The sequence below is a fragment of the Gopherus flavomarginatus genome, chromosome 11, assembly GCF_025201925.1.
Source record: "Gopherus flavomarginatus isolate rGopFla2 chromosome 11, rGopFla2.mat.asm, whole genome shotgun sequence".
NCBI classification, from domain to species: domain Eukaryota; kingdom Metazoa; phylum Chordata; order Testudines; family Testudinidae; genus Gopherus; species Gopherus flavomarginatus.
Window position 1 is genome coordinate 13,887,512 of NC_066627.1, and position 27,214 is coordinate 13,914,725.

The window sequence follows — 27,214 nt, forward strand, 5'->3', positions numbered from 1 at the left end:
ATAGATGTATTCCCTGACATCCACTGAAAAGAACAGGGCCAGCTGTGTTCCACAATGCTTCTCTTCTGGGTCAATTCCTTGTGTATGCTCTCTTGAGAGATCTGTCAGAGAACAAGGCAATGACAACACTGGACTGGGCTGATTTTCTTTGTTCATAAATTAACTTTAAAATAACTGAGGCTGTGTGAATGACAATGTCTCTGTTCTTTTGCAGCAAGAGGGAAATATTTGCTAGTATGGCTAGAATTTTCAGCAGAGCCTATGAGAGTTGAATGCCCAAATCCAAAAGGAGTTGGTGTCTGGAAAAAAAAAGGTTGGCTTGAAAATCCCAGGATGAGCCATCTATTTATCTATATATCTATCTTCTGCTGTCTCTCTTCTATCTGTCTGGCTTCTATTTATCTATCTTGCATCACCTATATCTTTTATCTATGTGTCTATTTATATTTATTTATAATTAACTTTAAAGAATTGAAAGCATGTGAATGTAGACATTCTCTTTTCTTTTGTAGCAAAAGGGCAATACATTACTAATATGGCTAGAATTTTCTGCAGATCCATGAGAGTTGGGTGCCCGAATCCTATTGAAATTCAAAAGCAGTTGGGTGTCTGAAAAAAAAATTGACTGCCTTCTACATCCTGGGATCTCTCTCTCTTTCTGTCTCCTCTCTCTTTTCTATCTCTGTAGCTTCAATCTATTTTCTATTGTAGACAATTATTTTAGTTTATTGTTCATTTGTTGTGTTTGTTATAATTAACTAACATATTATGTCATATATCATCACTGTATGCTTAAGAGAGTTAAATTGTAGGATTATAGAAGGATAAGATTGACGAGCAGTTAGAAGAGATAATTAGGTATTAGGTATTGAAGTAAGTAGAGTTGAAACACAAGGCCTGTAGGCTCATGCCTACAAGATTTTAGCTTAGCTATTTTAGGCCTAGGAGCTAAAAAATGCTGACATAAGTAAGTGACTGAAGAATAACCAGATACCCTAAGATTACGGAGAAAGAGGAACCAAGTGGTAATATTGCAAAACATTATCTGGAAGATTAATTTATCTGTTTCCGACATGTCTTAGCTACAGGATATAGGTTGTGTGTCAATGCCAATAAGAATAAAAGAATCTACACAACCTATAGAAATCAGGGTCCCTTTAGTTTCTAGGGGTCATCAGACCAATGAGGAAAAGGAGAGTTAATACATTTATGGACATGCACAGAACGTAGATATAGACAGGCGTTAGGGTGCCAACAACGGGAAAATTCAGCTCCCTATGGGAAATTCCAGCATAAATCATCCTTTAATGATGATCAATCCATGAGAGACCCACCAGACCCCAACACTATTGTTATGACTGTGAGTATAACTATATTTGTAACTTCTGTATAAGTCTGCATAGGATTTCTATATGCTTGGGTAACCATAGCTTTAATTGTAATTTTAACAAAACTTGTAAAAGAGACTGGACCTTGTACTTGTGAATGTCTGTGTTGTCACTACCCTTGGTATTTATGTGTTCCTAGAGACTCTAAATCTGAAGCAAGTAGCAGAGGTGACTTTCACTCTGTTAAGCTTGAAAATGTAGCCACTAGAGCCATTACCACATTACAAAAATAACTTTAAATAAAACAAAAGAATCTATCTATCTATCTATCTATCTATCCCCACATGCTCTGAAATACTCTGAAATACATCTGGTACTGACCAAGGTCCATGGTAGCAGTCAAAGCTAGATGGACCTAGAGGCTGATTCGGTAATTCAGCACTTCCTATGTCACTATATTAAATGTTCATTTTCTCTTCTATACTTTAAAGCAAGGAAGAATAAATTAGATGTTGGCCTGAGATTTTGGAAGTCCTGAAAGAGGTGGAGTTTTCCTTTTTCACTGACGGAGGAATTTGAAATCACAGAGAAACAGGAAAGCAAAAATGGAAATATTTCATAAACACAAGGTATACCATTCCTCTTACATTTTGCAGTTTTCCTACCTATTGTTACTTGGAAATGCTTCGTCACATTTCATATTAAAGGTGCATTCACAAACAGCTCATAAAGAGTTCATAAAGGATCAATAGATTTTTAAATAAATAAATGGCTAATCAATTATTATAGGATCCAGCAGCTCAACAGATTATTTTAGTTATAGAGTATAAGCAACCATAATATATTTTACTGGTGTGCTTATTACTGTCTATAATGCTCACTGCTTCTGTCGTCAGTGAGCTTATAACATCTATTAACCATTTATTAACTAATTATAATATGAAGGGTGACCAAGCAATTTCATCTCCAGCTTTTTTGTGCAATTTTTTCTGAAGTTCATGTGTTCCATTTATTCAATAGCAATGCCACATTGCTTCATTGTAGCTATTGTGACAGAGCTTTGACCTTACCCCCGTGGTTCCTTCTAGGCATTTATACTAGCCTCAGTGGCTCACTGTGACCCTCCATGTAGCCCTTCTCTTTCTAGTGCCAGGGTTACAGTCCACTGAGCCCTTTTCATCATAGGCCAGCAAGGAGGTTGGTGAGAGAACTTCCACAGTCTCTGTTGTCCCTAGGGGCTTATTTCAGAACAGTTTAGCCTCCTGTCCTAACAGGGCCCTGACTTCTCCTCCCAGGAGATGTTTCCTGTTGTGGTGGGTTGGGGGGAACCTGGGCCCACCCCCTACTCTGGGTTCCGGCCCAGGGACCCTAATGGTAGCAGCGGTTGGCAGCCAATCTTTCACTGCCAGAGTTGCTACATTTCACTGGTCCACTTCCCCCAGCTCTCCTGTTTCTCTCCCTTCTTCACCCTTACCTTAGGGCTCCCTTACTGATAGTTCGAGGGTGTCTTCATTAACCAGCCCTTCAGCCACACTTCCTCTCCTCTGGCTCCCTGGCTCCCTCCTGCCTGACTAGAGTGAGCCCTTTTTATAGTATCAGTGAGGTCTTAATTAGAGTCAGGTGGTCATATTAGCTTAATGGCCTCACCTGACTCTTTGCAGGTTAATTAAAGTCAGGTGTTCTCATCAGCCTGAAGCAGCCCTGCTTTGGTCAGTCAGGGGAAAAAAAACTGTTAATCCAGTGGCCACTATATCTGCCTTCTGCTATTCTGCTGTACCCAAGTGGCCGGAGTCTATCACACTATATACACCTCTATTCCAATATAACATGACCCAATCTAACACAAATTCTGATATAATGCAGTAAAGCAGTGTTCCGAGGGGGGGAGGAGCTGCACACGCTGGCGGATGAAAGCAAGTTCGATATAATGAGGTTTCTCCTATAACGCAGAGAGATTTTTTGGCTCCCAAGGACAGCATTATATAGAGGTAGAGGTGTAATGCAGACTTGGGCCAATCTTTCTATATTTAGTGACACCTAAAATACATCTTAAACTCTGAACAGTAGGGTTCATCATGACCAATACTTATTTTCCATTTACCTTCTGTGATGAGGTCTATTAACCCTGCGCCAGCGACACAGAAATTAAAAAAAAATTTGGCTCAAAGAGGCTCCACCCCTTCATCCTGATGACATGCTTCCAATGAAGGGAGCATATGAAAGGAAGCAGCTTAGCTCACTCTGGTTTGGCTGAGGCTGGCTCAAGTGCTGGGAAGTGTCCATGAGTTTCTCAGCTGTTTTCATTGTAGTTGTAACCCGTGTTGATCCTAGGATATTAGATTTTGAATGATTTCTTGCAACATGTGTTAACTCCTTATGCTTAACAAGCTGTTCCACCTTGTATTTAGCTGTGACACCCTGAGTACTGTTCCCAGATCTAAAGAAGAGCTCTGTGGAGCTTGAAAACCTGTCTCTCTCCTCAACTGAAGTTGGTCCAATAAAAGATACCTCCTCACCCACTTCAACTCTCTTTCTCCTCACAGAGTCTTTCTCCCTGTTGTTCCAGTGTAGGAGAGATGTGTGAAATCTTTCCAAACAGGCTTTGGGTTCCACCTGGAATACACTTTAATGGTTTGTCTGGATCTCTGTACATTGTCCATCCCTGACAGATTTTTCAGAGATGATACATTCTCTTGACATTTTTTCCCCAGGGTGAAGGTAAAATCAGAATTTCCCATGAACTCTCAGAAGGGGAAAAATTAGGAACAAGTAACAGAAAGGTGCGGGTGAAGAAATGCCTGGATAGCCTTGGGATTCCCTGTAATCTGGTAGGAGTCTATAAAGGTCTTATAGAATTATAGAGGAACATACAGAACATTGATAATGGTAATGATTACTTATGCAGAGCTGGTGAAAATGTGTTCATCAAAAAGTTGTAAGTGTTTTGTGTTTGTTTGTTTTCTGGTTTTTTTAAAAGCTTTTAGGTTAAAACAAACTGAATCCAATGGGACATAAGTGAATGGCTAAAATTAAGTGCATGGTTAATTGTTTTGCTGATTTGGGATGGACTTAAATACATGTTTAAATATAAATGATGGAAAGAACAGGTTCCGAAAAATGAAGAAAACATTTTTTTCCATTTATGTTGAATTTTTTCACAATTTCTTTTAAATTCAAACTTGATTTTTTCTGTTTCCTAAAACCACATATACAGTGGTATTGAGGTCTCTCTCTCTCTCCCTGTATATATGTATATCAGTTTTGATTCTTTTTTTCCAGGTTTTGGGACACTCCTAAAATATCAATAAAAAAATTCCTTTTAAACAAAAAGGTGATTTTATCATCAAAATCCCCCCACAAAACAAAAGAAAACAACAACCCTGTTGAAATATTTTCCAGCAGTTCTGATAATTAACAGTATTCATGCTACATGGATTACATAATTCATACAAATGTCATATATTATAGCAGCTACTGGAGTTATTTTTGTAGATGAAGAGGTAAAATCAGGCCTCATTACTGCACTCAGGAAAGCTTTTGAGTAAAGTTACTCATGGGAGTTGTCTCATTTAAACCAGTGTAATTAAAGACACTTGCATAGGTGAATGCTTGAAGAATTGGGGCCTACAAGATATTCTTTTAAATTACATGATGGGAGATATTCTAGGTGGGAATGGCAGGTGTTTGACTGCAGATACCATGAAAGTAACTTAGATGAGCAGTGATGGTTCCTCATTAATCCCAGTTTATATGTTGTCATCTGTTTTCCTTTCGTCAGGATGATGTGCCCAATATCGCCATCCTGGGAGCTGGAGGAGGTCTACGAGCCATGATCGCCCTTCATGGAACCCTGCAGGAGCTACAAAAACATGGTCTCTTGGACACCATCATGTACTTGTGTGGGGTCTCAGGCTCAACTTGGTAGGTGCATGTCAAGAGTGAATGAAATTGTGTCCTTCTATAGAACTGACAGCCAGAGGAAAGTATTGCTATTGTTATTATTAACAAAAGACATGCTGAGTACTTCATAACCAATAGGAAAACACTGTCTGTCCATTTCCTGAGGAGGTGAGAATACACGTGTTACCAGCACAATCTAGGGCACCCCACGCCATCATTACCCTACCAAAACTCGAGGCATAACCCACTTAATTTAGTCACCCCACCTTTCCCAGCATGGGATCGGGGCATAAGGCACTAACCCTTACCAGTCCTGGGCTAAGGACGTAACCTTCTGGGGGTTCATGGGCTCTTTTACGAGTAAAAGAACCTTACACAGTAATATCCTTAACCTCTATTTATTAACAGTTACCAAAACAGAATACACATGCTTCACATACAATTCTCACTACTCCTGATAAGGCAGATAAACTTTACTCAGTGGCCAATCAAGATTAGATCTCCAAGGCTCCAGTTTCTGTGCGGTGTTTTTGCCAGGTGCTGAGGTCTGGCAGCTCTGATCTTGAGCTGTGTCCTGGTGTGAGGAGCCAAAGAACTTCCCTTTGAACCCGAGTTTATAACAGTTAAAATTGGATTCTACTTAGAAATATCTTAATCAATCATTTTAAACTAAACAGTACTTTTCACCAATCCTAGCCCATTATGAAACAATTCTTTAACCAATCATACTCCCACACTTTAGCTGATTTAAATCTTGCAGAAATTATTTATGCAATGGACAGAAACAATAAAATAATTATACAAGGACCATACAAACAATAAAGAAGTAGGGACCATAAAGGCAAAACAATAGAACTATGGATTTAACCATTACAACTGTTGATAAGTGGTTTCTTTGCAAACAGAATACTATCAAACAAAGCTGTCTATAAACATCCTAAGATCTATTTCTTTACCTGGTGATTGTGGTACCATTAGGACAGGAGTCCATTATTAGCAGCCTGATATTATATTGTTTTTACGCAAATTAGATGAGACGTGACTCCCTGCTTCTTAGCTCCTGGTGGCTGCTGTCCTCTTATGGCTGTTTTTTCTTACTGCAGAAAGGCCTTGGCCTACATACATTGCAATGTAAGTCCAGGCTAAAACTCAATACCTCTTCCATCTGCCCAAAAATCACGCAAATCCAGAGCTTAGACCCAGGGTCCCAGGATTCCATGAGGGTAGAGGGTCTTAACCTGAGTCAGGCCAGGACCCAGGGTTCAAGATCTATTGCTTTGCAGTGTAGACATAGTCTCACTGGACTCATGCTCTGGGAGTCAACCAAAGATGTCCCAATGGATGACTTCCATTTTCCTATTGACAGTCATATTTCCCTTACTGCACCACAAACAAAGGGCTAATGCAGCCACATTTTGGGAGGACTCTCGAAAATCTGGGATATGGGTGGCAAAATATAGTTCTGCATAATGCAGTGTAGACTCTGGAGCCCTTAATCATGGGTTTTTTGTGAGTCTTATGGCTTATTTACCCTTAAAATGCCACAGCTGATGCAGTTACACCACTGTAATGCTTCAGTGTAGACACTAGCTACATCAGTGGGAGAAAGTTCTCTCGTTAGTGTATGTAATCCAGATCCTTGAAAGGCAGTAGCTAAACCAGCAGAATATTCTTGCACTGAACTTGCATTACCTACATAGGACATAAGTCAGCTTAACTATGCCAAGCCGGAGTGTGGATTTTTCACACCCCTTGAGCAAAAATTATGCTGGCCAAACAGTCAAGTGTAAAACAGGCTTTAATTATATTATGAAGCATAAGTGTCTAGCTCTGGTGGTTGTGGAGAAAAGCTTGGAAATGTGAACCCTACCATCTCAAATGCCGAAAGGCAAGTAAAAAGAACCTATGTTTTTGTTAAATAAATCTCATGATTTTTAAACCAAAGTCAGGATCTTCTGTGACCTGTCTGTGTTTTTTGGCACACTTGTTGTTGGCGTTAGTGCTAAAAACAGGGTAGCAGAACGGTGCCTGCTACCTTCTGTTGCCCTTTTTTCTCTAGTCAAGAGGGCAGAGTGTGTACAATGGTTTGGGCCATGGAAACAATGAGAAGTGGACATAACTGGGGTTTGGTAAACTGGAACAAGTGACAGACTGTAACACAAGAAGGGGGCTATCCAGGTGGAAAAGAGACAACAATGGTTGCAAAGTTGTAGGATAGAGTGGAGAGTTAGTTTCTCAATGGAAAAAGAGACTGTGTCCTCCAGAACATCCAGCTAATCTAACAGGGCCACGTACTGATTGTCTTATTCACAGTGAGTAACGATTGACACAGGAGCCTAAGGGAGTTAAGCACTCTGTTTGTCGATGCAATTCAAAGGGAGACTGATACCAGTGGGCGACTTCCTAATTACCGTAATTACTTATTTGCCCCATATTAACATAGTGTCTGAGCACCATTGTATTTATTTTCAGAACACCCTTGTGAGGTCGGAAAGTGCCGGTATCCCCCTTTTCCTATGGGAAACTGGGGCTACAATATCTGGGAGAGCAGGGAGCAGAACCCACATTTCCCGAGTTCTAGGCAAGTTTCCTTATTTCTGAACCATCATTCTCTCCAAATCTTTCTGAACAAATAGTCCCACTGAAGTCAATGTTAGGGCAGCAGATGGTCTGGACAGATCTGTGGATGTTACAAATGTCCTGAATGTAACCAGAGCTGTTCAAATTCAGTGTCAGATACCCTGTGTATTGCTAATAGAGATTCTCCATTTGCTCAGCCTGGTAAGGACCTGGGGGATTTGGATTTTATCTCTACTGATTCTGTGGCTTTCCACAAGCACCTATCCAGCCAACAATGTGATCCTTGCAGGTTACAAATGCATTGCAATGATAGAATGACGAGTGAGAATATTCTAATAAATAACTATGCAGATATTGAAAATGCTTTGGAAAATAGCCCACATCCTGTTCCCCTTACATCTGTATTTTGCCTCTGTAATAGGTGCATGTCATATCTCTACAAAAATGGGGACTGGACAGAGAAATTGCAGGCCCTGGAGGAAAGTATGTGTGCTAGACTTTCCAAATACACCTGGAGTGTCCCAAAGGCAACAAAATTGCTTCTCGAGGCAGCTAAAGATGTAAATTACTCCCTGACTGAGTTCTGGGCCTACACTGTGGTCTATGGAATGTTACATGAGGTAGGTGTTTAAACTCTCAGTTTTATAACTTTCTAAGGTCCTTGTATGACCCTACTCACCAAAGTATCATGGCGCTTCATGATCTTTTAGTGTGTTTAGCTTCACTACATCTCTGTGAAGTGGGGAAGTGTACAGAGGGGAAACTGTGGCACCGAGCACCCAAGAGGCCAGATTTTAAAGATATCATCTTGTGGGATGAGCATGCAGGCACTTAGCACCCATTGATTTCAATGGGATTTAGGTGCCCATATGCTTCTGAAAATCCCACAGGGTACCTAATTGCCTTTAAAAAACTGGTCTTGCTTGACTTGCTCAAGACCACATAAGGAATGTCTACACTGCATTGTAAATCTGGGTCTGTGGGACCCAGGATGGTGTACCTGGCATTTTCAAGCCTGGGCTGGAGTGTCCACGCTGCATTGTAAACCTGGGCTTAAAACTTACATCTACACTGCAAAGAATAACCTGTGATGCTGAGTCTCAGGACCAGGATCGATTGACTTGGACTCATGGGGCTCAGGCTTCTGGGTTAAAAATAGTAACATAGGTCGGGGCTGGAGCTGGACTCTAAAACCTGGTGATGAGGTTGGGTCTTGGACCCTGGGCTCCAGCCCACAGGAGAAGATCTGTACTGCTGTTTTTAGCCCCACCACCCAAGCCCCATGACCCAAGTCAATTGATCCCAGGCTCTAAGACTTGAAGCTGTGGGTTTCGCTTTGCAGTGCAGATGTACTTACAGCTGCTGGACCTAGGTGTCACAGCCATGCTAATATGGTCATATTGTACTGCCCAACCTTCTGACTTGAGACTGTGGCTTGATTTGAGTCCACACAGCAAAACAAGAGGACTTGGACCCGAGTTGCTGTGGGACACTGGCTCTGACCCACCCCTCTATTAATGACCTAAGACCTTGGGTCCTGAGTCCATGCAGAACCAACTCAAACTGATTTGTGTGTGCACAGAAACGGGTCTCGGGCATCCTCAAGGTAAATGGGGATTAAGTCTTAGGCTAATGGCTTGACCACTTAGTCATTGAGGAAGGTTTGGTCTCATAAATAAATACTGAGTGGTTCCACTGAATTCTGCAGTTACTGGAGTTACTTCATGTATACCCCTGGGTGACTGAGGGCCAACTCCACATCTGTCTAGCTAACATCTCAACATGTGGAAATGTGTTGGATCCCTGAGCTCAGGGTTGGACCAAGCTGTAAGGGCAGGGATTATAGACAATGTTACAATCATAGTTTAAAATTAGGATGTGTTTGTCTGAACATATAAAATGTTGTCTTTACAGCTGGACAAGGGACACTTGTCTGAGCAGCAGAGTGCTTCTGAGAATGGAAATAATCCTTACCCCATCTATGCAGCAGTAGATGAGCAAAGTTTTTCCAAAGTAACTGAATACTCTCCAGGTAAAAACAAACAACTAAATCTACGGGAAATGTCAGTGCAAAGAAGCCTGTCATTTATTCCATCTATTTGCAACTCCTCGAGGCAGCAGAGATGTAAAGGTTGTCTTTAGAGCTGATTGAAAATGAAAAAAAATATGATTTTTTTTTAAATGCAAATGTCTTTTGTTCAGCAGGATTATTAATGGGCCCCTTTTCCACACTGCATGACATTTTCTGCAATATTTGTTTCCTTTTTTTCCCCTAGAAATTTTATTAAAAACTTATTTAATTTGATTTTCTTAGCAAAAATCTTGATTTTCAGTGAGAAAAGAGAAAGTGAAACAAAACCTTAAAAAGATCTTAAAATATCAGTAAAATTATGGCAGAAATTTTCAAAAACATGGAAAATCCAGGGAACATCTACTACTGCTGGGAATAAGTTTTGTTCATGCAAAAACTTTTTTGAGAAAAATTCAAACTCACTATTGTTTTCTTTTCTCATTGTCCTAGTTTCGTATATCTTTTTAAGTGGAGACACACTTTATTTGTTATCATATTTACTTATTTAGATTTAACAATATAAAATTATGCATCTTGAAGCATCTAGGAAGCTAATATCATTAATAACACAATAAAATTCCTGGAGCATGAAAGAATAATTTCACAAGAAACTCGACAGCCATCACTCCATTCACTTTTAGCTATAACTTGAGCTGATCAAAAATGGTCCAACAAAGTAAAATTTTCCATGCGTATAGGTCAGTTTTGGCTCCTAAGAAAACAATTTAGAAAAATACCAAAATGAAGCCTTTCAATTTTTAATTTCAAGAAGATATTTTGCTTCAAAATTATTTTTACTTTAGGTTTTATAAAAATAAATAAACATGAAATAAAAAGTCAAAATCACAATGAAACTTTTTGATTGACCAAACTAAAATTGTCTTGAACACTTCTTTTTGCAAGGAATTTTTCATTTTGTTTTGTTTTCATTCCAATTCAGAACAAAACCAAATTTCACAAATGTGGAGTTTCCCTCCAAATGAGAAATAACAGCTTCTACACAGCCCTAGATGTGCCAAGAATTTCTCTTATAATTTGGATGTGGTTTAGAATCAGGTGGTAGTTCACACATTTTGGGGAGGTGCCTAGGGACTAAGATGTGGTGAGAACCAGTTGGAGAAATTGTAGATGAATTAGGGAATCACATGGGCCTTCTGAAACACTGAGAGAACTCTGCATGATGGGGCTTCCTGGAAGATAGCATGAAGTTAATAATGAGAGAAGGTAAGGTAGGAGGTGAGGAGATAGGGAATTCAATGGTGGAGCAAAGGGGATGATCAAGTTAAGCTGGGGGAAATATTTTCAATAATTTTTTTTCCACTAAAAATGCGTTTTCCAGACCCCTTTTTGTTGAATTCAACTATAATGAATAGTTTCAGCTAAGGAAACAAATTGTAAGTGTAAAACATTTGTTTTTACAGTTTCCTTTCAAATGGTCTTTTAATTTCAAATGTGGTCATTAAGAAAAGTGAAAACCGATTAATCAAGGAGAAAAGAAATGAGTCAACTAAAAAAGTTTTATGGGACTTGAAATGAATAAAACAAAAGAAAGTTTCATTTTCTGTCAACTCAAAATGATTTATTTATTTACTTTTTAATTTAGTGAAAAAGTAGGGTTTTTTTTTTCAGTTCGAGTCAAACTGGTTCAGCCGCTGAATTAAAAATTACATTATCTGCTTAGCTTTAGTAGTAAGAACTCTGAACTGGGACACAGCTGGTGCGGGGTTGTAGTTGGAGCCTGGATGATGAGGACCAGCAGCTTCATGCAGAATGTGAATACGAGTCAAGGATGGATGTGAAGATGCGACAACATGGATGGAAAGAAATTTTATTAATGTAGACATTGTTTGAAGCACGCTCACATTCCCCTGAGTTATGGATACCTCATGCCACCCTTGCTGACTTATTCATCTGCCACCTCAAAACTGTTGCCGGGCTTTGTTTCCAAACTATTTCTTTTTATTTTTCAGCAACCTGGTTTGAGTTCACTCCCCATGAAGCCAGCTTCCTTGGCTATGGAGCAAGTGTACCCATGGAATACTTTGGAAGTGAATACAAGAATGGGGAGCTAAAGAAGCAGAAAGAAGAGAAAAACATGAGTTACCTACAAGGTGAATGATCATGCCCCTGTTTCTTAGCAGATGGAGACAACTGAGGCTGGTTAGATGCATAGATATCGGAAGTAAACCATGAGATTCTAAAATGGAGCAATATTTACATATATTAAAGAGCTTTTATGTAGATAGCTGAGTGGGGTAAAGACAGTTTCCATAAGCCATACAAAATTTTGAGTTATCAAAAGAAATTCCTTTCCCGAATCAGAACAAAAAATCAAAATTATATTTTTTCACAAAACAAAAGTTAAAAAAAAAAACAGTTTTGGTTCAGATGTGAAGAAAATACCTTGATCAACCCTAAGTAGAACCTGTATAAGTAAACAGAGTCAAATCCTCTTATATTCTTTTCCTGCTTGTTTTCAGGGTTGTGGGGAAGTGCCATTGGCAGCAAAACAGAAAATGAAAAAGTTATAAAAGGTATGCCAGTTTCTCTCCTCATAGCACACTGGAGTCAGAGCTCAGATCGTCAACTTTGTGCTGGGTGGGACTCTCTAGAGTGGAGTCTTCTTTATCAACTCCAGAACAAGCTTCCTGCACTGCTCTAAAATAACCCAGGTTAAGGACTTTTATAGCACACAGCAAACTGCATCTCTTTGTGTGTGCTTCTGAAGGTGAGGGCATTTCATGTTCTGCAGACTTTTTTTTATTTAGCTATTTATTCTATTTGAGGTTCTATCAAAGGTTTTTAGACTGGCTGTTCTTATCTTTTATTAGAGGAAATCAGAAAACCACAATTTTCTGTGGGAAAAAAGTGCCCAACTTTTCTAGTTGGAAAATAGTAAAATAAGTGTGAAAAATTGGGATTTACTCCACTTTTCTCCCATCTTTTTATATTTCTCTACCTGCTACTTTCGTCAGTGTGTTAAAAAAAAGAGGACAAGAAGTACAAAAGGAAGAGAGAGATTGTAAAATGCAGTGAAAATTCAAACACCAAAAATAGAAAAATGAAGAAAATTTGGTTTCTAAAAAATGAAATAAAATGTCATCTTACATTGTTTTTTCTTTGTTTCCTTTTATAGTTTCCTACTCGATTTAAAAAAAAAAAAATAAGGCCAAAACTGATATTTAATGGAAGTTTTCAACTCTGATGAAGCCACATTTCAGACAGGAAAAAATGTTGGTCAAAACACTTATATCAGCTCTAGTTTTATATATTTTAAAAGTCCGTAATAAGTCAATATGTCAAATGGGAAGTAATAGGTCTAGATGATGGTTTGAGTCATATAGGCAGACAGAAAGGGATACATGAGCCACTGCCACTCTAAGTGTCACTTTGTCCCCCTTTAGTTTAATCACAAATAGAAGTGACATCAACTTCTGTAAGTGTCCTGGGCACTTTTGGAGGTGACATAGCAGGACACTAAGCGGGTGTTCAACATGGGATAATGATAAGATAGAGATTTAGTGACAAGATTGGTTGGGAGTAGACAGAAACAGATGTGGTATAATTTCATCAATATATTTTTTCTCCTAAATCATTGCGGTCTAAAATTTGTGTTCTAAAGGACTGAATTATTGTCAATGTATTGTGAAATAACTGACCTGTCTAATTGAGGATTTTTTTCCCCCCAGATATATTCTTTGGCTTCTTTAAGGGAGAAAAAGAATCATATTCACCATCTAAAGAAAGTAGGTCATTATAGTCCGTGGTCACTCCAATTACTTACCAAATGTGCCTACTGCTAATGTCTATAAAGGGTCATTCCCTTCCCCTCCCTCAGGGGAAAAAATACTGGTTATTCACTGTAATATCAGAAATCAAAATATTTCATTAACAGTTTCTAAAAAAAAATATTTTTTTATCAAAACCAAAACAAATTGACAGTAAAAAGATCAGTTTTCTTACTCTACTCACTCATGAAAACAATGAAAAAATTCAACCTGCAGAAATTTTATTTGGTTTACTTTTGGTTTGGCTTGAAATACTATTTCAGGTAAAAAAAATTGGACTTCTAATTTCTACAAATTTTGTTCCTTATGAAACTTGAAAATATTGACTTGACCATGATCTTTGTAACCTGAATGTTACTTGACCATGATCTTTGTAACCTGAATGTTACTTCCTAGTTGCTTATGTGATTGTCCGTGGGTATATGAAATGGCTGATAATCCTAATGACATTTTCAGGTTGTCCAGAAGGAATAGTCAAGGGATTTCCAGTACCCACCACTGAACCTGAAGCTGGTAAGTATATATATATGTAGCTGCCTTTTTTGTTCTAAGTCATTAGCCAATAGTTGGGGCCTTCAGGGCCATGTTGTTAGGGGGAGGAATAGATGATACAGGTCAGGTACATCTTTATTTACAAAAAAAATGTACAGTAAATCATGTCTCTCTGAACAGAGTAGGACCAATAAAATCAGCAAATTAATCAGAAATTAATTAATTAATTAATCAGAAATCCCCATGTCTGCATCTCAAAGAGCTCTGTGCTCAAGCAGCTCAATCTCTGTGCTTCCTTTTCATGGTCACTCTCACAACTCCATCTCTTGGCTTTCTCCTCTGTGATACTCAGCCTTCAATGAATATTGCAGCCTCTGAATCTGCAACCATATTTTGTAAATATGGAAATGTTTATTTATGGAATTCAGTACAGTGCTAATCAATAAACTAGATCATGTCATACATGTTTGCGCATGTGTGTATGTGTGTGTGTGCGCGTGTGTGTGTGTGACAGAGAGAGAGAGAGAGAGAGAGAGAATAGCTTTTTGATTAAATGGAATTATTTTAAATATATAAAATTTCTGTTTTCATTGAAATTTGGGGGATTTTCATAATAATGTCACTAACAGCCCAAACTCCTCACACCCTTATTTTGCCGCTAAAAATAGTTTTGACAGAAAACTTTCCAAAAGCAAGCTGATGTGGCCATATTGCTGGACAATGGGGAAGATGACATTAGGGGTAGAATCTGGACCGACCAGAGGGGGATTAATGAATGTTTTTGTGAGGCAATAGGGGAAGAGGCTGCTGTAGTTAAGAAGGGAAATAATAAAGTCTAGACATTGATTATAGCCATGTGGAAGGAGAGGGAAGAATCTGTCCTGAGGTATTTCAGCTAACAACTTTGTCCTTGGGCTATTGGAGAATGTCTTCATTGTTATATGTGTGCTGTTTCTTAGGCCTTGTCTACACTACTACAGTTGTTACAATGGCACAGCTATGGTGCTGCAGTTGTGTCACCATGGTGCTGCCTTGTCATTAGTTCCTGCAGCGATGGAAGGGTTTTTCCATCATTTATGTTAGTCTACCCCCCTTGAGAGGATGTAGCTTGGCTAATTCTTCCATCAAACTACCAGTATCTACACTGGAGCTTAGGTCAGCTTTACTACATCTCTCAGGGGTGTGAATTTTTCACACTTTTGACTAAAGTAGCTAAATTGACCTAGGTTTTCAGTTTAAACCAGCTCTTTGATATTTGTGTTATTGTCTGTGGCTGCGTGAAATGACTGGAAATCCTTATGACATTTTCAGGTGATATGGAAGGCTCATTGCACAGTGAGCCAGCAGGAGCTTCACCAGGAGGCTTTTCACCAGGTAGGTATATATAATCTTGGATCTTTCACTCTGACCCTATAGCTGTAACTGCTTTTATCTTCCTAGCATTCAAACAGAGAAGTTGCATAAAAATATTAAATACTCTTGCTAGAAAGTTGCAGTGTAATATTACTTTATTTAAAAAAAAGAAAAACAAGACCTTAATACTCAGGAAATACAAACAGAGAGAGAAAAAGCAGTCTTCCCCTTAAGAAGAGGCAAAACTCTCCCCACCTTGATCTAGGCTGGCTTTATTCAGAATGACTGCTTAAAAACTTAGATCACATGCCTCCCTTAGAGCCCCATAGCCTACAAGTCTGATCAGGAAACCCCTTACAAGTTAAGTGATTGCTGACACATTTTCAGACTAACACCACTGCATTGACAGCTGTGGAATTGCTTCTGATCTACTCCAGCTTGAGAAGATAATCATATCCAGATTGTTAATGACATAGTCTCATGAGTAATTCTCATGTTCTCTGTTTTCTGAGTGTGTGCTCAGGACCAAAGCCTTCCCGGATGCTCCTGTTTCTTAAATAATATGGCAACTCTTTGATAATCACCTCCAAACTATCTGAGAAGCTTTCAAAAATCAGGATGGGGAACTGAGGTTCAATGAGAAATAAAGTGGGGAAATTCAAAGGAATCTCAACAAGTTAAAATTGATATTCAGTGGGATATGAGTGTTTAATACCTTACAAATCCCAGCCTAAGTGACTTCCAAATATCACCTAGAAATTCTTTGGCAAAGCCAGGAGTAGAACTGCCTTGAATTGATTCCCAATCTATTTCCTGAAATTGATACTTGAATACTGTGTCTGATCCTGGTGTCCATATTTGAAAATGGGACATTGAGACATTGAAGATAAATGCAGAGATGTGTCACAAAAATAATGTCAAGTCTTATACAGTGAGAAATTTAAGGAGCTCAGTCTGTTTAATATATGAAAAAGAAGTCCAAGAGGTGATTAGGTTATGGCGTTTAAATACCTTCACAGTGACAAAATACAGGCATACTCTTGAATCTAGCAGGGAAAGGCATAAAAAGAAGCAATGTCAGGAAGTTAAAGGTGGACAAATCAAAGTGAGAAATAAGGCACACATATTAATGATGAGGGTGATTGACCATTGGAACAAACTCCCAAGGGAAGTAGTGGAATCTCCAACTCTTTGACTTCAAAGCCTGATTGGATGCCTTTCTGGAAGACATACTTTAATTAAACAGAAGTTGACAGTCTTGGTGAAAGTAACTGGATGAAATTGTGTGGCCCATGCTATACAATAGATCAGACTAGATGACCTAATGGTCCTTTCTGGCTTTAAACCTACATGCCAATCTGTCCAATGAATGCTGCAGCTTATAGGATTTTGGCATTCTGTAGTCATATGCTATTCTCTGCAACAGTGGCATACGTTGGGAAGAGGAAGTCATAGCTGTTACTATAGAATTACCCATCAGTAAATGAGGGAAGAATCTAGCTTACTGCATTTTGCCAAGATCTCTGGGGGTCATGTCTTCTAGTCTTTCAGAGCAAACAATAATTCTCACCCTCATTGTCTGTAGGTGACATATCTAAATCTGTATGAACACAGTTCGTGATGGGTCCTTGGACCAAATATTCACAGCCCACTCTCAGAGCTTTAAAGTCCAATGTTTATTAGAGATTCCCTGTCCTGTGTGGCAGCTACCACTGAGTAATTGTGAGTTCCTGGAAATAAAAAGAGACTCCTTCTCTGCAGGGAGGTGGAATTTTCATTGTACTCCCAAAATATTTAGCAAGAGCTTTCTTTGCACACATATTATGTGCAATCACAAAGAACATGGCAGAAGTGCTGTAAGCAAGATGCAAGAAGTAATATTTCCACTCTACTCAGCACTGACAAGGCCTCAGCTGGAGCACTGTGTCCAGTTCAGGGTAGCAAACTTCAGGAAAAATATGGACAAATGAAGAAAGTCCAGAGGAGATCAACACACATAATTAAAGATCTAGAAAACAGGATCTATGAGGAAAGATTGAAAAAGTTCACTTTATTTAGTCTGGAGAAGAGAAGACTGAGGGGGTCATGACAACAGTTTTCAATTTGTAAAAGTTTGTTATCAAGAGGTGGGTGATAAATTGTTCCCCTTAACCACTGAGCACAGGACAAGAAGCAGTGTGATTAAATTGCAGCAAGGGAGATTTAGGCTAGATATTAGGAAAAACTTCCTGTCTGGGTAGTGAAGCACAGGAATAAATTCCCTAGGGAGGTTGTGGAATCTCTGACACAGGAAGTTTTTAGGAACAGATTAGACAAACACCTGTCAGGGATGGTGTAGATAATACTTTGTCCTGCCTCAGTGCACAGAACTGGACTAGATGACCTATCAAGGCCCCTTCCTTTCCTACATTTCTACCATTCTATGTAAGTAGCCATGGCTAAATTAGTCATAGTTTGGCTTCCTAGTAGACCCAGCGTAGTAGAGGAGACAAACAAAACAAACATGGAGACTCTTGAAACTGAAATGAAACCTCCCTCCACAAGGGCCAAAGTTCAGTGTTTTTTGTTTTTTTTTTCAAGATCCATCTATATCAGAAAGCTTTGCCATGGAAGTAGGGAATGTTCCCGGAACTGATTAGTAAGATTTTCGCAAGTTATTTCCAAAGAGCTCTCAGTGAGCACAAAGTGGATCTAGAGAATAAGAGACAAGCATTCCTTTGTCCCTTCAACTTGCCTCTGTCAGGGTGAGACTTTAGTGAATACCATTCACAGTGGCTGGGTTTTCAAAGGATACTAAGAGAATTAGGTATCCACTTCCCATTGGGATTAAATGATATTTGAGCACCTAACTCCCTTAGGTTCTTTAAAAATCAAAACTGATGATATAATTTCATTATCTTTATCTGGATTCTTGCCTAGGTGATTGCATTATTGTCAATGAGAGTGTGCAGTGACCTATAACCCAAATATATTTTTCAGATACTAAGAATAAGACAATTACTGAAAACATTAAAGGCGGAGTAGGTAAGTCATTTTAATCCTTTGTGGACTGAGTTTGAATCTCATCTTGTACACTGGCTGTATGAGGAGATATTTGCATCTTTGTGAGGAGAAACTCAGGCTCAATGAACTGTTCAGTCAAACAAATCCCTTGGCTCTTATATACCCTTCCTCATAAATAATAATTCTCACATTGTCATTTTTTGACAAATGCCTGCTCAGCACAAAGCTGTTGTGGACTAGCCCGGTTTATGTGTAGAGATTTCTGTCATATTCTTTATGAAAGTTTCTGAGCCCCTTCACCAATATCAATGAATGTGTTTTCAAAAGGCATGAACAGAAGGTCAGAGAATAAGCCCTGTTAACTTTCAGTGGGACTTTGCTCCTGTGTCACATAGCACCAGATTTCAAAGATATTTAGGTGCCTAGCGTGATTTTCAAAGCACTTAGGCATCTAAAAGTCATTTTGTGTTGACCAAAATGTTTAGATTGACTCAAAATTATTATTATAAGCAGGCTGTGTTTGGATTTTGACCATTTTGGGTGTTTAAGAATTTAAGGTTGTGTTTCCTCAGCTCAAACCAATTCTAATCAGAGTTGAGGGAACTCAGCACTGGAAGGGGGTGAAATTTTTCAGCTCAATTTTCTTTCCTGAAAAATGCACATTTGGGTCAGCGATAATATTTCAAGAATTCGCATCAAATTTCCAGAACTGTTTATTTTATAACAAAAATAAATCAGAAAAAAACCCAAATATTTCATACTGAAATTTTCAAAGTGAAATGTTTTGATTTTTCAGCTTAAAACAATTTTAAAAAATGGTTCAATTTCATTGAAAATAACTTTTAGAACACTCTCTCTCTATTTTCATTCTGAGTAAAGCCAAACATTTAGATCTACCTAAAATTATTTTTTTTGTTTACTTTCTCTTTTGACTTTTTTTTTTAATTTTCATTTGGGATTTTTAAATTATAATTGTTTGCTCGATAGTGGAACCAAAAAATCAGTTATTTGCACAGCTCAAATCAGCAGCTAAAGGAACTGAGCCACATATTTTACATAATGAAATATAGGAAATGATTTATACTGCCATCAGGTGTTCTGTGTAGGGAAGAACTTGACAGCTGACAGAGCTCATCTGGGGGAGAGGGATAGCTCAGTGGTTCAAGCATTGGCTTGCTAAACCCAGCATTATGAGTTCAGTCCTTAAGCAGGCCCCTTAGGGATCTGCAGCTGCAATCAGTACTTGGTCCTGCTAGTGAGAGTAGGGGGCTGTACTCCATGACCTTTAAAGGTCCCTTCCAGTTCTAGGAAATAGGCATATCTCAAATCATTAAAACAAAATTTATTAATCCAGGCAAGCATATGGGGGTCATTATGTGGCATAATGAGGGAATCCGAGATTCTGAGAATACCACAGCTTCTGTCTGTCTCAGTAACAAATGCCCTTTATTTCCTCACAATCAGATTTGCTTTTAAATTTTTGCTCTATATACAAGACACGCTGGTTATGTTTCCCACAGCTCCTTGTCTGCACTAGCAAATAAGAGATAAGAAAATCTCTGCTGATTTTCAGATGTTCCTGAATATATTTATATATTTAGATCTGATATTTGAATTCTGGTTTGTGCCCTCTCACAGGCTCAGTGGTGGATTTCGCTAGAATGTGGCAAAAAACCACTCATGGTCTCTTGACCTGGAAATGGGGAACGAATAATAACTTTCTTTACAAATGTTGTAAGTAGAATATGGGTTACTAACTCTAGGTGTGGATGTCCCATTTTGATGGTAAATACATCACACAGAAACATGAGAAAGGGTTGTCTTCCTATACAGTCTTTTTAAGGTTGAAAGAATTAAATTTTTATTTTTAAATTTTGACAGACTATGTCAATGCTTACTGTAAGCGTTTTGGGTTTTTTTATTTAAATTTTCAGTTGCATGAAAATATAAATTTTAAGCATTTTTAATTCTTATCAATTTAAATCCTAGCACTGATGAAAACTAAGATGATAATCAAATGAATATTTAATGACAGTAGACACAGAGATTAAAAAACTTACATCTTTAAAAACCATTAAAACACAAATTGTCAACATCATATGTCAAAATATACAAACTTAATATCTTTAAATCAACTAATCATACCAATTTTTAATATTCATTCACTAGTCTATTTTATAACTACTCTAATTTAAATTCTCAAGAAGCATTTTTCTTATTTTGCTTATCAGTAAATTTTGATTATCAGTGAAAACAGTTTTTTTTACTGGTTTATGTAGAGCAGAGGTCGGCAACCTCTGGCATGTGGCTCACCAGGATAAGCACCCTGGCAGGCTGGGACAGTTTATTTACCTGCCGCGATAGCAGGTTCGGCCGATCGTGGCTCCCACTGGCCGCGGTTTGCCACTCCAGGCCAATGGGGGCTGTGGGAAGCGGCATGGGCGGAGAGATATGCTGGCCATGGCTTCTCACCGTCCCCATTGGCCTGGAGCAGTGAACCGCGGCCAGTGGGAGTCATGCCCCGCCCCAGGGGAACCCTCACCCGCTATCCCCACCTCGCCTCAGTCTTGGGCTACTGCCAGTCACCATCTAGTCCCCGCTCACTGGTGTAGACTGCAGTGTAAAAGCCACTCATCACAGGCAAGAGGGGTTTGGACTGGCTACCTCTGTATACCCTGGGCTGCACCCTTGCACCCTAGTACCTTTCTGGCCCTTGACAAGGCCACAGATTGGGGCTTTTCCAGGTGGGAGCTCCTCAGGTCCCTTGCCCTATTCCCCAGCCCTGCTCCACTCAGGTATCTTGTTCAGCCTGCCAGCAGCCATGCCCTTCTCCCTCTAGAGACTATCTGCTCCTGGCCCACTGCCCTCTTAAAAGGGCCAGCTGGGCCCTGACTGGGAAGTAGCCATAGCTGAGTCTGCTTCTCCATCCAGCCTTCCCCAGCCACAGCCCTCTCTTATGTTGTTTTAAGCCTTTTAAGGCCAGAGCGGTTGATCACCCCACTACAGCCTATAATGATCCCTCGTAAATGGCAGGAAGGAGAAAGTGGTAGTTTTACTGTATAATGGCCAGGGGATGGAAAGATCAAGTATAAGAGAACTATATTGTATAATGGGCACTAGGCACAGCAGAGGGCGAGAGGTGAGGAAAGGGCATCCATACTGTACAATGGGTACTAAGGGAAGCAGAAGGTGAGGGGTGCCTCTACTTTATAATGGCACAAGACACAGACACTTTACCAAAGCAGAGCTGAAGTGAATATTATTTATTAATCCTGCCCCTGACAAGGGGCAGATTCTAATCTCTTAGTATGATAATTTTATTTTTTGTGACATTTCTTTAGCTGCTTTTGATTCTACTGAGCTGGTGAAGGATAAAGTCATCTCCTTGGTAGATGCTGGAATAGCCATAAACTGTGCTTTCCCTCTGGTTCTCCGCCCGGAAAGGAAAGTGAAACTGATCCTCTCCTTTGACTATGGCCCTTTTGAACCATTTAAGGTAACTCCTATCATTGTTACATTTTTACAGTCATTCAAGTTAGGAATGAGGGCCCATTGTGCCAGGTGATATTTGAAGACAGAAAAATACATGGTCCCTGACTCCAAGAGATAAGAATCCAACAAAGAAATTTACAATCTTTAATAAACAGTCAAGCAGTATTTTCTTTACTTTATTTTCTGGAAAACAGTTCAGGACAGGAAGGGAGCAAAGAATCTCATCCCCTTCTATCCCGCTGGGGGAATGTTTAGTGGAAAGAATCCTGCCATCCCAGTAGCAAGTTGGTCAGCTAACTTGAGTCAACACCAATACTTTTGTGAGATGTCCCAGGGCCCAATGGATCTTTGCAGAAGCAGATTTTCAAATCACAATGGACAGTTTGGTGCCTTAATCAATGGAAATTGGACAACAAATTCCCATGTGTGGCATAGAAAAAAGTACCCCATAGTGATCTCAAGGAAGGAAATCTGTTTTTCACCTTAACTGAAAGATGAACCTTTGGTAGCCTTGAGCTTTCGTGTGTCGAGTACTGGGGATGAATGTTGACCCATACTGGAAAATGTCTCCTATTGAACCAAATTGGGTGAGGTAATTTCTTTTACTGGACCTCCTAGAGTTGGTGCAAGATATAAGCTTTTGAGCTTACGCAGAGCTCTCCTTCGGGTCCTACTGAATCACTCAGATCTATCCTTGTTGAACAGCTATGGGCTGCTGTGAACCTTCTAGCTCTATTCTTGTGTACTGGACTCAATGTGTCATGTTTGATCTATGCTTATGGCTGTGGGCTGAGATATTTAAAGGGACTTAAGTGAGTTAAGCCAACTCATATTGACTTTTCCATGGAGATAAATTCTTGCTCCTTTAAGCTTCTTTGGAAATCCCAGCTATGAGGGTCTCTTTATAAACAGTCATGTGTTGTTACACAAACATTCTTCCTATCCCAAGAGCAGAGGGTCTGGTTTCCACTGGAGTTTTCTGCTTAGTCAATTAGTAGAAGACTCAGAAAGAAAGTTTGATTTTGAGTTATCTGTTTTGAGCTATCTGGTCTTGTGAGCAGCAGTTCTTTTAAATAAAATAATCATGATTCCCTCACTTACAGACCCTCAAGCAAACTGCCAAATACTGTAAGGAAAACTGCATCCCATTTCCTGAGATAGACGAGAAATTGCTCCTAGAGCCAGATAACCCCTCCGACTGCTACATCTTCAGAGGAGAGGGTGCTCCAACTGTCATGCACTTCCCACTTTTCAACAGAGTGAATTGCCCAGGTAACCTTTATGTCACTCATTTTCTAAAATGCTACTGACATCACTCTCATTTTACTAACGTGGATGACTTAAATACAGTTGAGTCTGGTTTGGTCTGAGGTAAGGTAGCAAAGGGGCATAGGGATTGAGATAAAATGTCAGGGCTGGTCTACACTAGAGGAGGGGATTGATCTAAGATATGCAACTTCAGCTACGTGAATAACGTAGCTGAAGTCAAAGTATCTTAGATCGAATTACCTACTGTCCTCATGGTGCAGGATCGATGTCCGCAGCTCCCCCTGTTGACTCCGCTACCGCCATTCGCATTGGTGGAGTTCTGGAGTCGACAGGAGCGCGTTCGGGGATTGATATATTGCATCTAAATGAGACGTGATATATCGATCCCCGAGATATCAATTGCTACCCGCCGATATGGCAGGTAGTGAAGAGGTACTCCCAGACTGATCTAGTTCTGTGTTCTATATTAGTGGGTATCTAGTGATAGAATCTTAAGAGGAAGTTGAGATAAATCACAGATTAGGTAGTTATAGATGTCATAAAAAGACAGTTAAGCGTTAATGTCTCTTTTACCTGTAAAGGGTTAACAAACAGGGAACCAAAAACACCTGACCAGAAGACCAATCAGGAAACAAGATACTTTCAAATCTCGATGGAGGGAAGCCTTTGTTTTTTGAGGTTTTTTTTTTTTCTCTCTGGGTCCTGGAAGGGACTAGACGTGCAACCAGGTTTCTTGCCAATCTCCCTGCTACAGTCTCTTATATATTCAGAATAGTGAGTATTAAGTAGAAAACGCGGTTATAGTCTTTTGATTGTTTTCTGTGTTTGCAAATGTGTAGTTTGCTGGAAGTATTTTAAATTGTATATTGCTGGGGGGAGGCTTCTTTCTAGTGTCTATAAGCTGAAAGACCCTGTAACTTTTACCATCTAAATTACAGCTATAACTTTTACTTTTTTTTCTTTCTTTCTATTAAAAGTTTTGCTTTTTAAGACCTGTTTGATTTTTTCCCCTTGTTGAGGCTCAAGGGAATTGAGTCTGTACTTACCAGGGAAGGAGAAGGGAGGGGAGAAGGGTGGAATCCCTTTGTTTTAGATTCACGGAGCTTGAATCTGACTATCTTTCCAGGATAGCCCAGGGAGGGAAAGCCTGAGAAGGAGAGAAAGGGGTTTGAATCACAGTAATCTTCCAGGGTAACCCAGGGAGGGAAAGCCTAGGAGAGGCACTGGTGAGGGAAAGAGTTTACTTTCCTTGTGTTAAGATCCAGGGGGTTTGGGTCTTGGGGGTCCCCAGGGAAGGTTTTGGGGGGACCAGAGTGTATCAGGCACTCCAAGTGCTGATTGGTGGCAGCTATCAGATCTAAGCTGATAATTAAGCTTAGGGGAATTCATGCTGGTACCCCAACTTTTGGACTCTAAGGTTCAGATTGGGGAAATATACCATGACAATAGAGTTATCTGCCAAAAGGGTTGTTTGTCAGTAGCATCTATGTTTGTTTTTTTCCCTCTGATTTGTAAACATTTTGCACCCTATTTTCAAATGTATTTAGGTGTCTCCAGATGTAGGTAGGCACCTAGTGGGATTTATAGAGTGCCTAAGTAAATTAGATACCTAATCTACTCAGCTGCTTTTGAAAATCTCACCAGTCAGCTATCTGTATCTTTCCGCATCTCCATACATTTCAAAATCTAGCCCATATCCCTTCCATTTTTTAAACTAATTTAAATGTGAATCTTGAAAATATCCATAAATATCCATGTGTTTTGAATCCTACTATGCTCTTGGCTTTAATGTTGTGTGCAGTGAGTGTTATAGGTGTGTGTGTGTGTGTGTGTGTGTATAAATAAAAGTGTTTGCTTTTGTGATGTTCACATTTGCAGATTTTCAGTTTCATCAAATGACTCCTTGAGCTCAGAATCAGGCAACTTCTTTCTTTAGCACTAGTCAAACCACAGAGGCAAATCTTCTCTCTGTTATACAAGTGAAATTGAAGGTATAAATGTAGATTTATACTAGTGCAATGAAGAGATGAGTCTGGCACATAAGGACAAATTCAGAGAGGAATGCAAAGGAGTCTAGAAGTTGGAAAACCTTTAACCTTCTCTCAGCAGTCTGAGCATGTGAGTTACACCAGCTCAGACACCCGTACATTCTGCACAAATTCTATTTCTCTTGATTTTTGAGCCATTGTGAATGCAGTGTCATGGCATTAAATGCTCTGTTCCTATAATGATGGGAGTCTTAAAAGAACTCACTGGCAATATTTTTAAGGGAGCCTAATGGAGGTAGGCATCCAAATGCCATTGTTTCCACTGAAATCCATAGATAGGTAGATGCATAAGTTGTACTCTATGTTAATTTGCCTTAGTGCAAATGACAGCAGAATCTGCTCCTTGTTTTTTTCACAAACATGCTGCGTATGGGACACTATAGAGAAAAGCAAGAAGACAAAGGAATAGCTGGGTGAGAGGTAGAAAGCATGGAAAATAGGAGTCTCAATTTGATAGAATTAAAGGAAGCTGGCAGAGTCTGTAGACAATCTGAGAAGTGCAGAGTATCCATTTCAGTTCAGGATGGTGTTGACTTTGAACCCTAAAGATGATAGTTCAACTATATTAACTGAGTCACTGCTGATCGCTGTAGACAAAACATCCAGATGCTTTGGGATTGGGAGTAGAGCATTTGTGAAACCCTTTCCCCATACATGAGCCTCACTTGATTCTTCTCCTTAAGTCTCGGAAGCAAGATATTCTTCTCATGACAGCCTGGGAACCCTAAAATGCAATCATAATCATAGTTCTACTTGTTATTGACACTCCGTTAGTAATATTAATATCCTCATCCTAAAAATGCATTCATATCTTTTCTCTCTTTGCTTTCAGCCTATGTGACGGAATGGAGAATTAGATTCACCACTGTTCGCTTTCTCTACCATGTGGGAGACATCACCAAACTCCTTCAATCAGCCAGACTGAATGTATTGAACAATAAAGACAAGATCCTACAAGAGATCAAACACATTGTGGCTCACTCCAGCAAGGAGGCAAACTCTTAAGAAGACTTTTTCATCTATGCTTTGCGTATGTTAAAGCCACCCAGTAGATTTTGCGAACTACAGAATTGTCATTTGGCTGGAAAATGTTATCATTTGGAATCACAGTGGGGAGAGGAGTCTCAGCTTCCGCTGTGAAAGCACTAGTACCTAGTTCGTGAGTTAGCCCTGTAACTTGACTGCACTTTACTTCAGCAAATTTGATTCTGCGCATGAGTCAAAGAAAAATTCTCTCTTGGTATTCTTTGCTTGCAGTTTGAATTATTGCTCAATCTGTCTCTGCTCTGTGTGATGCCAGATGCCTTTGTCTCCTGATGCATGTTCAATTCATGTTCAATCAATAAAGCCTATAAAATCACATCATTTGCACACAGTGCCTCCAGCCTAGAAATAGCCTGCAAAAGCACAAGCACGTAAGACCTGTGATAAAAGCCATCCGCCCTGTCTCCCTGCAGTGACTAAATCACATAGAAATGATGAGTAAGGCTGTGATTTAGTTACAGATATTTTTAGTAAAATCATGGACAGGTCATGGACAATAAAGAAAAATTCACACCTGGTGACCTGTCCATGACTTGTACTATAAATACCCATGACTAAATCTTAGGGACTCTGGAGGCCTCTGGGGCACTGTTGCAGCTACTCTGGGGGTGGGGGACTGGTGCTGTACTGCTGCTCGGAGGGGAGGCCCAGGGCCTCGCTGTGACCCTGGGGCAGAGCCTGAGGCTGGTGCTGCTCAGGCAGCTCCTGGGGGCAAGTGCCTGGGGCCTCCTGATTAGTGGCCAGTGCAGCTGACTCCGATTCCACCCAAGCAGCTATCCCCTGGGGCTGCCCTAGCAGAAGCCAGTGTGACTGGCCCCAGAGCTGCCCCACCTGCTCAGGCAGCCC

General features: G+C 39.7%; 1 protein-coding gene across 1 annotated transcript; it reads left to right on the forward strand.

The window, feature by feature from the left end:
- The first annotated feature begins 1,140 nt into the window (after positions 1-1,140).
- On the forward strand, positions 1,141-26,638 carry LOC127031111 (cytosolic phospholipase A2 gamma-like). The gene is made up of 16 exons (XM_050917871.1): positions 1,141-1,360; positions 1,820-1,957; positions 4,040-4,156; positions 5,107-5,249; positions 8,230-8,428; positions 9,723-9,840; positions 11,850-11,990; positions 12,360-12,413; positions 13,569-13,625; positions 14,124-14,180; positions 15,471-15,533; positions 18,492-18,536; positions 20,154-20,249; positions 21,857-22,011; positions 23,111-23,279; positions 26,157-26,638. The coding sequence occupies exons 2-16, from the start codon at positions 1,934-1,936 to the stop codon at positions 26,327-26,329; spliced, it is 1,611 nt and encodes a 536-aa protein (XP_050773828.1). The 5' UTR covers positions 1,141-1,360; positions 1,820-1,933; the 3' UTR covers positions 26,330-26,638.
- The last annotated feature ends 576 nt before the right edge of the window (positions 26,639-27,214 follow it).